The sequence below is a fragment of the Onychostoma macrolepis genome, chromosome 06 (genome assembly GCF_012432095.1).
Source record: "Onychostoma macrolepis isolate SWU-2019 chromosome 06, ASM1243209v1, whole genome shotgun sequence".
Lineage (NCBI taxonomy): Eukaryota > Metazoa > Chordata > Actinopteri > Cypriniformes > Cyprinidae > Onychostoma > Onychostoma macrolepis.
Genome location: NC_081160.1, coordinates 22,314,418 through 22,327,756, shown reverse-complemented (window position 1 = coordinate 22,327,756; position 13,339 = coordinate 22,314,418). Strand labels below are relative to the sequence as shown.

General features: G+C 36.2%; 1 protein-coding gene across 1 annotated transcript in view; it reads right to left on the bottom strand.

The window, feature by feature from the left end:
* oca2 (oculocutaneous albinism II) overlaps positions 1-13,339 on the bottom strand; it is an 86,743-nt gene that overhangs the window by 22,340 nt on the left and 51,064 nt on the right. Inside the window, exons 18-21 of the mRNA XM_058779267.1 lie at positions 10,470-10,597; positions 9,044-9,103; positions 6,667-6,771; positions 914-1,007 (exon numbers count right to left, since the gene is read on the bottom strand). Coding sequence (XP_058635250.1) covers positions 914-1,007; positions 6,667-6,771; positions 9,044-9,103; positions 10,470-10,597 — 387 coding nt within the window. The remainder of the gene's footprint in view (positions 1-913; positions 1,008-6,666; positions 6,772-9,043; positions 9,104-10,469; positions 10,598-13,339) is intronic.

Here is a 13,339-nt window from a genome sequence, read left to right as displayed (position 1 = left end):
CAATAATGGCTGTATGTTGAGTTATTTTCAAAGGACAGTAAATGTATACTGCTATACGAGCTGCACATTGACTACTCTAAAATATATCCAATTTTCATTTCTATAGTATTGTCCCTTGAGAAAATATACTAAAATGTTGCTGAAATGTGAGGGGTGTACTCACTCTTGTGATATATATATATGAAGATATATATCTTGATTCCTTCACAAACGTATTGTCAACACCACATTTATTGGTAATACATATAGGGGATGAATTTTCTGATTTTGAACCATTTAAACTCTAAAGGCAGTTTGCACCCATCAATTTGTCATTTCCTAAAAGACATATTTCTTAAAGCATGTTGTTTGGCCTTGTAGAAGAATGTCTTCACATGAAAGGTTCACATCTTGAAAGGTGTCAGCGTGACAACAAAACCAGAAGTCTGCCTTAGCATTTCATGGATCGATACTACAGCTAACACATCTTCTATGATTAGGCCATAGGACTGCCACATATCTCTCCATGCCCTTAGAGCCAAAAAGGCAATGAGGCATTTTCAGATGTCCTTGTAAGCACAATACATTCCTAAATGTAGAGCGATCTATTGTGCACTGTGGTGCTTTCAAAGCCAGTGAGGAAGATGTTTGTGGCATTAAAAAAAACACACAATGTAATAAAAAGAGACCTTTTTTTGAATTACTAGTATGAATTGGTAGTTATACATCACAGATACATTTAGGCAAAGTAATTACTTCTCGCTTCTAATAGGAGGTGTTTTGCCATTCAAAGGAAACGTGACAAATTATGTTTTTTAAAAGCATATAATTCATTTCAGTTCGTCAATCCATTTGAACCAAGGTTGCTGTAATGGCATGTTTGTTAAAAAAAAACACTTATATGATATATAAGAGAGATAATAATGCAACTGACCTCCAAGGCAAGCTCCCATAGCCAATGCAAAAATGAGAGGTTTGACTGGTAGGTTGACATCGGCATCTTGACTGAGGTTTATAAGCACAGGAATCTGTGAAAGAAACACATCAGAGATATATATATATATTGAAATTGTCATTGTAGGTGCATGTCCACTGTGAGAGACATAATCTAAAAAAAAAAATCCAGAAATCACAATGTATGATTTTTTAACTATTTATTTGTATGATACAGCTGCAAATAAGTATTTGAACACCTGAGAAAATCAATGTTAATATTTGGTACAGTAGCCTTTGTTTGCAATTACAGAGGTCAAACGTTTCCTGTAGTTTTTCACCAGGTTTGCACACACTGCAGGAGGGATTTTGGCCCACTCCTCCACACAGATCTTCTCTAGATCAGTCAGGTTTCTGGCTTTGAGCTCCCTCCAAAGATTCTCTATTGGGTTTAGGTCTGGAGACTGGCTAGGCCACGCCAGAACCTTGATATGCTTCTTACAGAGCCACTCCTTGACTTGTGTTAGAGAAATAATTAAATTAACCCCTAGGGTTAAGAAAAGGGTTATAGATAGATAGATAGATAGATAGATATACAACCATCTGTCAAGAACTACACATTGTGGATGTCAGGGTCACAAAGAGTGTTATATTCAATAATTCTGACAGCCCTCCAACTTATTAGCAGACTGAGTCATATTCTTCTGCTCCACAAGTCAAGAACAAGAAAATCAATAGTTGATGACATTAGATTTCTTTATCCATCATATTTCTCTCTTTTTGCACAGACAGAGAGCTTGAATAAACAGCAAATGAAAATCTCATGATCCAAGCATCACCACTTTGACCCAGGCATGAAATCTACATGGATATAAACGAGACAAAAACACTCCACAATGGCTATAGCCATCAGTACTTAGCATGAGCATATAATGGTGAGAAGCAGAGAATGCATCCCTGTGGCGACAACAACAAATATGCATGCATCTGTTTCTCAAGGCACATAAGCATTCGATCTTCCCACCAGTGTAGTGTAATTTAAAGATTGCATATTTGCAGAAAATGTCTTCTGCCTCGAAGATTTCTGTGTGTAGCCACTTGTCCGCTACACGCTGGCCTCCCAGCTAACATCGGCTTCAGCTGCAATCGACTTGAATAAATTACACAGCACAACTGTGATTACATTTTCTACTACATTTGCCATCCGGTTCATTCAGCTGTGGCATCGCCAACGTGGATGGGAGGGCACCAGGAGCCAAAGCAACCGTACACTTGTGCTGACAAGAAAATAGCAGTTTTATGTTTGCAGTGGAGCGCAAATAGCACATTTTTAATCTGTGTGAAAGATCCTAACTTGACACAGGTGACATGGAAACATTTTTACAGCTATCACACATGGTCTCTGTAATCATAACTCTGCAGTCATAAATATTAGTATATTTATTACAAATAAAATGGCTGTTTGATAATTAATGCGGATTAACAAATCAGCATATTAAAATTCTTTTTTGAAGGATCGTGTGACACTGAATGCTAGGGTTATGGCTGCTGAAAACTCAGCTTTGCCATCATAGGAATAAATTACATTCTAAAATATTTTAATAGAAAAAAAAATGGAAAATGTAATTGTTGTCAGTCAATTTCAGATTCTGGTTCTCACCAGGTTGTTCTTTTGGGATTTTCTTGTAGATCTATTTCAGGATAACCACTTGGGGTTCCTGAAAATATAATATCAATTGTGGCTTAAAGGTTTACCACAAAGACAGAACCTGAGATTAAACAGGTTAAGAATGGTCAATAATGTTCATGTTAAATGATCACCTTCATTAAATCCCACAAGCACTTTGATCCAGTTTACTTATTGCAATTACAGAACAATCCTTGGCAAGTCACCCATCAAATGGCCAGGGTCACAAAGGAGATCTACAAACATGTTGAGGGAGAGCAGGGACATGTCTGCCGCCATGTATGTCATATATAATCCCTTACAGATGAGACCAGGGACAGAAGTAAACAGCTTCTGTATTGATCTTCAGATCAGATGCTTAATGCTCCATGTGGATGTCAGTGATTGTGTCATGTTCGAAAAGGTATAGAAACTCAAATCGAACACGCTGAGCCTGATACGTGAACCTAAACAGGGTCAGCACAATTTAAAATTGCTTTATGCATGGTGTGATATGGAGTCAATACTTAAAGCAATTCAAATGTCTAAACACAGAAACTTGCTGCTTAGACCATTATGAATTTCCATGGCGGAATATTTTGGTTAAGTAAATGGTCTTTCTAATTAAGCTTGTTAACCAAATGAGGCTTGAGGGTTAAGTTAGTTATGAGGTCCGATGAGGACACCAGCATACCAGAATTCAAATCACTTTTCAAGGAGGTGGTTAAAAATAACTGAACACATGCTGATTTTTGATGTTAGTGGACTCAAAAACTCTACAGAAATGAAGTGTGTGTTTAACTGCATGGTCTTTCTAGTCCAGCTTCAGATTGTGAGATGGCACTGCTGAGAAGTCTTTTCTGTATTTATACAGTGATGGGGCTTGCAAAATCAATGCGATCCATTACCACCACAGGTGTACGCTGAGCTCAAGTACATTTCACTCTGTTTATCTCTCATTTTTTGACAGAGCAAGTGAAAGAGACAGACAGCGAGCAAGAATAAGACTATATGTGACCCTGGACCACAAAACCAGTCATTCTTTAAATTCAGATTCATACAGCATCTGAACGCTGAATAAATAAGCTTTCCATTGATGTATGGTTTGTTAGGATAGAACAATATTTGGCTAAAAGAAAATTTTGGCATAAAAGAAAAATCAATAATTTTGACCCATATACTGTATTTTTGGCTATTGCTACAAAAATACCTTTGTGACTTATGACTGGATTTGTGCTCCAGGGTCACAAATAGGACAGAGTTGCAGATCCCAGTGGCTAACTAGTAGTCATCCAACAATCGAATTTATGTAAATGCATCCTATGAAATATATATAATCGTGGTCAGTTTGACTGGCTAATTATACTGGACTAGTATTCAGCTAGATGTTCACATAGCTAGTTGCCTAACCTAACAACTAATGTAGTTCTGTCCATCCCTACTACACACAAAGCGAGAAAGGAAGCGAAAGGAAGTAAAAAAAGAGGTCAAAATAGACAGATCAAATGAAACGTGGGGAAAACGCTGGAGAAGGAGGAAATGAAAAGGCTTTTGAAATGCTAAGTGATTTCTGGAGTGACTTGTCTCTTGATCTGCCCTGCATTCTTCCCTTCTGCTCATTTGGCAGTGAGCGATTGGCAGCACAGCTCTGTCTGTTTGGTGCCATGTTCATCATATCAGCTCACAGCACGTGTTCCTTCATGATGCACATGATTCAGGCGCTGCTCTGATAGCACATCATCACTCACTACTGTTTCTCACACGGTTCAGCTGACTACAGAGGATGAGATGCACTGTTTTCACCTATTTGTCAACTGAACGTGGGCAGTTGACAGGACATGGCAAGCAGTGACGGCAGTGTCCTGCAATGTGACATGCCATACTGAAAGTATTTTTTTTTTTAAAAAGCATATTTCTAATTAATTTATAATCATAAAACAGCTCCAGTGTTCTACTTTGGATAAATAATGTTAAAAGAGTACTGGGATATTTCACGTTTTACTTTTTCACAGGGGTTAAACTGAAAGAACTCCAGAATCTGGCAGTGATTCAGGGTCCCTAGGCAAGATATGACAATCCCTCAAGTTAAGTAAGGGACTTCAGTCCTTATCATTACATAAATCGCTTCAGGTACATCCAAGACCCTCCTGGTTGACATCAGAGGCCTGCTCACCTGTCTTATTTTGTGATAAAGATCAGGTGACTGATATTACATCTTACATAACTTCTTATTCGCAGAACTATTTTATAAAAGACTTTGTTTAGGCCAAAAGAGGATTAAATAAAGTGAAAATTAAACAAAATGAAGAGCAATTTCAGCTTCTAATAATATATACTTTATACTATATTTACACTATGTTTATTTTTATAAAAATAATTTAATTTAAATTAATAATTTAATTGAATATCATTTTAATTGCAACAAAACCTTTTAAAATCCTGAAAAAAATGCATCATGGTACCCACATAAATATTAAGCAGCACAACGATCTTTAAAATTTATAAAAATAAATCATTCTTGGGCACCAAATCAGGAAACTACAGAAAAAAATTACATAATGCTTAAAATACGCAATATACTGTATATTACATTCTTTTTTAACGGTAGTGCATATTGTAACACAAGATTTATATTTTGAGTAAACGCGCTTCTTTTACATTTTTTATTCATAAAAGAATCCTGAAAAAAATATCATGGGTTATAAAAAATATTAAGCAGCACAACTGTGTCCAACAATGATAATAAATAAGCATATCAGAATGATTTCTGAAGGATCATGTGACGCTGAAGACTGGAGTAATGGCTAATGAAAATTCAGCTTTGCTTTGCTAAATTATATTTTAAAGTACATTAAAATAAAAGCTGTTATTTTAAATTGCAATAATATTTCACAAAATTACAGTGTTTTTTCTGCATTTTTAATCAAATATCATATAAATATAAATATATAATAGGGCTGCCCCCTGATAGTGGACCAAACTTTTATAAGTCACAGAAAAGAAAAATCCACAGGCGAAGTCACGCTGTCCGTGACTAACAGATTGTTAACGGCTGGTCTATGGTAATACAGCATCCAAATGCTCGCCTATCATTCATCAACCTCAAATATGGGTTATCATCTGAAATATATAAGTATTCGCAACTTTACATGGCCGCTCAATCTAATGTTAACCAAGAAAAACCTGCGCTATTCAAGTGTCTGTGCGGAGTGCGGAAGATGAACAGTAGTGCTCACTGCAGGACAGATGAAGGCGCCGGTGTGCTCACTTGCTCTTAAACTCTGTCATTTTTGGTCATACAGATAAGATTAATACATCTTTCAAATCTGTAATAGATTCTACGTTTATTTGTGTGCATTCACAATACCGCGCTTTTGTAAAATAATGAAAGCAAACATGATACGCTTTCTGCCGTCTCGGTCTCTGTGAACTTGAGCGCAAAACTCCATGTATATCTTTGCCTTACAGACAATAAAAATATATCGATAGAGTGAAATGTCTACTGTCAAATGAACCAATTCAAATGGAAAACAAATTCTCAGATTAAAAATTCTCACTGCTGCAGCGATGACGAGTTAGTGTTGCCGACTTTATCTCTTAATCTGAAAACAAAGAAAGTTTATCAATAAATTATTAAAATGTTAATGCAGCCTCCTTACTGTTTTTCCCTGACACATTCATCAGCATTACTTCTGCCGGTGCATCGTAGCAAGCCTGTATTTGAGTGCTTATTAGGCTATGTAGGCAATTAAAGGTTCATTATAATGACTTAAATGATATATATTAGTATAGAAAATAGTTGTTTTTAAAAAAAAAGTTTAATCTTTAATTTTTTTTAACTTTAAACTTTAGACTTCTAAATGGTAGTAAAATTAAGTTTAAAATATAAAAAAATAGCATTGATTACATTCTGTTTCAATCGAATATCTTGATGCAACCTTTATTATTATAAAAAAGGCCAAGTACTAATAAAAGGTCTGTGTATGAAAGATGTCAGACAAACTAGAGTGTGATTTAGAGCTATTTTTTCTCTTTTTTAACCATATCTTTGTGTTTGAGTACAAATGAGAGTAAGTGAGTTCCTTTACCATAGCGGCAGTGAAGGGAATGTTGTCTATAAGAGAGGAGGCCAGTGCTGAGACCCACATGACCAAAATGATGGCGATGGCCAACCGTTCTTCCTCTGGCACTGCCTGGGAGAGAAGATAACAATAAAATGTCACAACCAAACACACACACACACATGCTCACAAACCCTCTCTCTCTGTCAGTCTCATAAAGGCACGTAGATGCCAACACAAAGGTGGGAGGCTTCGCAGACAATGTGTTCATGACACAGTCACATTGGATTCATTATGTCACGCTCTGTTGCTTTCATAAACCGAAACACAACACAATACATGTACACAAACAGAAATAAACACACACTCACCAAATGGCTGTTTTCAATCCAGCTATAACGTATGTGAAAATGCACCATAGCCTTTTTATTAGCATGTAGGAATGCTGTTTATTAGAACATCTTTTTATTTCAGTCATTTCCACACTATTTCTCTTTTTGGTTGTTTATCTAATGGTCAGATTTTGGGGGTCCTGGTGCTGCTGATTGGATTGAATGCCTGTGAGTTTCACAGCAGCACCTGTCATGAATAATTACTGTGATTGTAAAAGCCCCACACACCAAACACAAGCTGACGGGTCTATCAGAGTGTGATCGCCAGCCAGGCAGAGCTGGACACTTCCAGGCCTGTGGAAATCTCTGTATTTATGGCCCACATGGACCTACTATTGGATCAAAGATAATAATAATTTCAGCCAGCCACACTATTTAATGAGGTTCATTTGGCTGGTTTACATTGTTTATTTTAAGTGTGGAAATGCATGTTCTTACACTCTAAAAAATGCTGGGTTAAATACAACCCAGCGCCGGGTAAAATATGAACAAACCCAGCGATTGGGTTAAACATTTAACCCAACTGTTGGTTGAAAACAACCCAGTTGCTGGGTTTGTTCATATTTAACCCAGCATTTTTTAGAGACAATTGTCATTTTGATTAATTTTCAAATACATTTTTCCTTTAAATTAAAGTGTGTAATGATGTGATTGACCTCATTGGTGGTTGATTTGGTTCATGGTTTATAACTCTTGAACAAAGACTTCAAAAAATCTCTATGGGAAAAACCAAGGCTCCTGAAAAAGTGGACGGGCGCGGTTTTGCTCTATGTTTTTTCACACATGGACTGTAATTCTATAGAATTCTATACTCTAAAAAATGTTGGGTTAATTACAACCCAGTGTTGGGTTAAATATGGGCAAACCCAGCGATTGGGTTGTTTTGACCCATTTCACCCAACCGCTGGGTCAAAAGAACCAAATCGCTGGGTTTGTCCATATTTTACCCAGTGCTGGGTTGTATTTAACCCAGCATTTTTTTTTTTTTTTTTTAGTGTAACAGCTCTAACTACATCTCCATGAAGCCAAGACATATTTGAAAAACAATGAAGAAATATAAAACAACTTAAAGATAATGATAATAGAAAAAATGGAATATGCATATATAGACAAACACATTCTTAAAAATAAAGGTTCTTTCTTTGCATTGATGGTCCCATGGAACCCTTCCATTGCACCAAATGTTCTTTTTAGTGAAAAATGTTACTTCTGAAAAAAATGGTTCTTTTAGGACCGGTTCACAAAAAGGTTCTTTGGGACCCAAAATAGCTCTTCTATTGCATCCAACCCCCTTTTGGAACTTTTATTTTTAAGAGTGCACAGTAGTTAAAGAGTAGGCATACAGATTCTGTGTCATTTGCAGTGGTTCATGGGCAGTGGGCAGGCAATAAAGAATTCCTTTCTCACACTTATTGCGACTCAGTTATCAGTTAACAACCGTGTACTGTAGCTCACAGTATAAGTTAGCGTGAAAAAATGAACCCTAAAATGAATGGGATATTTACATAACATACAGACCTCAGACAACAGTGAAGGACTATGTAAATAAAAAGGTAATTGCAACTTTATATTTAAAAATGTGATTTTATATCTCAAAAAGTAATTTTTATCTCACAATGACCTTATATTTCACAAATTTCAAACTATATTTTGCTGTTTAAACATCATATCTTACCATGTGACTTACAATGACTATCTTCTTATTTTTATTTTTATAATCTGCTTTTACGCTGAGGCAGAAACAGACCTTCCCCTCAAAATCTGATCACAAGTGGTCACAGGAGATACATCTGAGAAATGTTACATCAAGGTGTAAACAGCATGTGTCGCCTTCCCACTTGTGATCGTATCACCCAAGATTTAACACCACTTTTTGGGATAGATTTTGTGCTGATTGCATAACACCTTTAGTGAGTCGAGCACCAAAGCAACACAGACAGCCCATACTAATATAAATTCCTAGTGAAATCCCCCCAAAGACTGTCTCAAATACTTCTGGAGCAAATACTCACTTTTATCAACACTGCTGTCTGCTCCCCGATGTAGTCGATGAGTTGCAGCTGTGCTAGGGCCTTAAAAACACACCAAAGAGAAAATCAAGCCATAGACCAGAAACCAAAACAACAGACATTTAACCTGACAGCTCTGATTTTCCAACTTTTAAACAATGGAAGTGGAATATCAGTATTCATCTATTTTTGTCTCGCCGCTTGCGGTGCACACTGGTATGAGTGATTGTGAATGTTGGCTCTGCTATAGAGGGCAAACAGTTTATCTTGGAGCAGCATTAAGCTCCCCACTGGGCCCAAGGGGTGGGCTTCCCTGTGTGAATACTGTCCTCCTAACAAAACAAAGGATTAAACCAACACAAACAGCAAACCCAGCATTTCTGCTGCTGACATGCTCACTTTCTCCTTACTTAGACTCCCAGTCTCTAAGTCGCCCTCTTTCTCCTTCTTTATTTATGAATGTGATAAATAAAAATAAACATAACACTGCACTATTATATACACCATTAATATTTTATCTTTCATGACAATGCACTTTAAATATTTTGTTCTCTATAATAATGCGATTTTTCCCTCAGGTTTTAGGGGGAAAATAACAAAAACAGATACAGATACACAATAAAAATGTATTAAGCTTATACATAATAATACACTATTATATATCTTTCATGACAATGCACTTTAAATATTTTGTCTTCTATAACAATGCATTTTTCTCCCTTTTTCACACTTAAAAAAAGAGTGTGTAAATATATAAAAAACCAGATACATACGTGAATGCATGCGTGTATAAAATTTTATTATACACGCATGTATAATAATAATACAAGTCTAATATAAATCTTTTTAATAGTGTTGTCAAACAATTAATCGCATCCAAAATAATAGTTTTTGTTCACATAGTATATGTGTGTGTACTGTGTATATTTAAATACACACCCATGCATGTATACATTTAAGAAAAATATTTTACTTTTATGCATTAAATATATTCATATATATATATATATATATATATAAATTATATTAATATAAATATATACATGTAAATATTTTCAAAATATATACTGTATGTGTGTGTATTGATATATACATAATAAATATACACAGTGCACACTGTGTAAATAAAAACTTTATTTTGGATGTGATTAATCATTTGACAGCACTAATTTTTAAATCATATTTTAGGGGATTTTTAATTTTTTTTTTTTATTGCATTGAATTGCATTGAATTGCATTGCATTGCATTAAAAAATAATAATTTGAGGGGGCGCGTTTGAGGCGTGACAGGCTCCGAACCAGCTTCCAAAACACGATATAGACCGGTGACCAGCTAAACTGATCTTGGTAAACAATGACTAGCCATCACTGTGATGTAAAAGATGCCAGAACATTGGGATATGTGGGCGTTTGTTGAGCATTAGGATACCTCCATAAGCACAAACAGAGCAGCAAAGAACAACAGGGTGGCCCATTCCACTCTGTGAAGTATGATCTCGAAGTCCTGAATGTCAGCCAGCACCAGTAACCACAGAGCCCCCAAGATAGCGATCCAACCTGAGGGACAAAACAGTACATCACTGGAGATCACTGGAAAACAACCAAGAACACTGTTCACACAAACATTTTATTTCCTGTTGTTGCACGTAAAGAGGTTTTAAGATAATGGAATCCTGGAAAACAGCCGACCGGTGGTTAATGCAATGCATCAATCATATGTTATGTCTCTATCTATCTTGCCTTCCCATGACCACAAACACTTTCTCATCAGTGGTCCTAAATCTGGCATTCCACTCACACAAAAAAACATTCAGTGGGAGAGAGAACAAACAGCGGCATTCAATTAGAAACACAGTACAGCCACCCCACAAACAGACTCATAATCGCTCTGCACATCGATACACTGACACCACAGGTAGTCTGCAACGCCACAATGGACTACAGGTTGTCAGGGTGTAAGAATAATAAGCCAGTTACTGGATAGTCTTCATTAAAGGCTTCTGTGATGTGTCCGACACTGATCTAAGAACCTCAGTCTGAATAAATGATGGGAATCGCAACTACAACAGAGATAACAGAACATAAAAGTGCCAGTTTCCCTGAGAGAGGAGATCATAGTAATTAATTCTGTATGCTTTTATAATTAATTTTGTATGCTTTTTTATGTTTGAAAAGTCTCTTATGCTCAACAAGGCTGCATTTATTTGATCAAAAACAAAGTAAAAACAGTAGCATTGTGAAATATTATTGATGATTTTAAATAACTGTTGTCAAATATATATTTTTAATGGTATTTATTCTTGTGATGGAAAAACTGAATTTTCAGCAGCCATTTCTCCAGTCTTCAGAAACATTTGTAATTATTATTAGTGTTGAAAATAATTGTGCTGCTTAATATTTTTGTGGAAAAATGGTAATACATTTTTCAAAATTGTATTACTTGAGGGGAAGTTGTGGCCTAATGGTTAGAGAGTCGGACTCGTAATCCAAAGGTTGCGAATTCGAGTCTCGGACCGGCAGGAATTGTAGGTGGGGGGAGTGAATGTCCAGCGCTCTCTCCACCCTCAATACCACGACTGAGGTGCCCTTGAGCAAGGCACCGAACCCCCAACTACTCCCCGGGCGCCGCAGCATAAATGGCTGCCCACTGCTCCGGGTGTGTGTTCACGGTGTGTGTGTGTTCACTGCTGTGTGTGTGCACATTGGATGGGTTAAATGCAGAGCACAAATTCAGAGTATGGGTCACCATACTTGGCCGTATGTCACTTCACTTTCAAAAACTTTTCTTTTTCAAAATTCAATTCAAAAGAACAGCATTTATTTGAGTCTTTAATGTCATTTTTTGTTCAATTTAATGCAGGCTTGCTAAGTAAATGATGCCTGAATCTTCCATTTTATGTGAACATTCCATTAAATTCTGTTCAATAAATATTAGCAAAATAAAAGTCAACCTGTCCTGCAGTTTATTTTAATCCACTCAGATGTTATTGTGATATCAATCTAAAATATCTCTGAAAAATGGAGGTGAAATATAAAAGGACATTAGCTGGTGTGAACATGCTGTCAAGAAATATTGCCAGACATTTTACTGCTGATTAGGTGATGTATTGTTTCCCAGAAGCCTCTGGGATTAAAAACATACGCAGCATGTCAGGAACAAAATGTACGAGTCACTAAAGTGAGGCAGATAATACAGCAGGAAGCAGACCAGCGTTACACTGCTCCATCACATGCGGTGGTAGAAGTCCATCATAATGAGTGTGCCATTTAGACATCAAGACCGTGCACAACATGCGTCACATCTCAGCCTTTGACCTTTACTATAATAGCCACAGAAAAACAGGATTTATTCTGGACCTGCGTATCACATGCAACTGACATTGACAATTTCAAAAAAGAACAAAAAACATAAATGACCGCCTGCAAATATTACAACAAACAAACAGAAGCCATTAGCCCACTTAATGTATACTTGTGTATGCTGGGAGAAACATTTACAAGCAGTAAAATCAGAGTTAGAAGCATACATAAGTGCAGGTAGTGGATTATCTTCTCTAGGTTGTGTTTTACCGGAGCACCATTAAATGGACATTCATCGTAGCATCGAGATAAAATGTTTCCTAAAAAAATAATATTTCCTAGTATTGTGATTGTCATCATTTAACAAAACAAAACAGTGAAAGGGAAAAATTTATTTCTTGTTATTTTGCTTTTTATGTTTTTGCAATATTAATCTTTGAATATTAATCCTCAGTGTACTCAGAAAACAAATATGAGAGGGAAAGGGAGAGTGGATGATGTTTAGTTGCCGTAGATGGGTCTTGAGTTAAAAGCGGGAACATATAGTGAGGACTTAGTGAGTTCAGTCTTTGAAGCAGCATGTGTTGAGCAGATGGTCACGTACTGTACACCCCACACTATCAAAGCTTTGGGGTCGAAATTATATTTAGTTTTCATATAATAACAGTGCTTTCCTCTGGAGTGCACTATCAGGAACCATGGTCCAGATTCACAAAACATTCTTTCGTGAACAAGTTTTCTTACCTGCCATTTTCTTCTTATTTTTTAACTTAAGAAAAAAGTTAAAAACATGTTATATTCCCAAAAATTCTTCTTTTTTTCTTCTTAAAAATCATCGTAAATAACTTCCTAAAGTTAGGACAGCCCCAGACCTCTCTTAAATCCCAAATAGTAAGAATGATTTAGTGCATTTATTGGGTTATTTAAAATTAATTGTTGTATTTAAGCATTGTATTTAAGCAAAACAACGGTTTTGGTTCGCCAGCTTGATGTAGAATC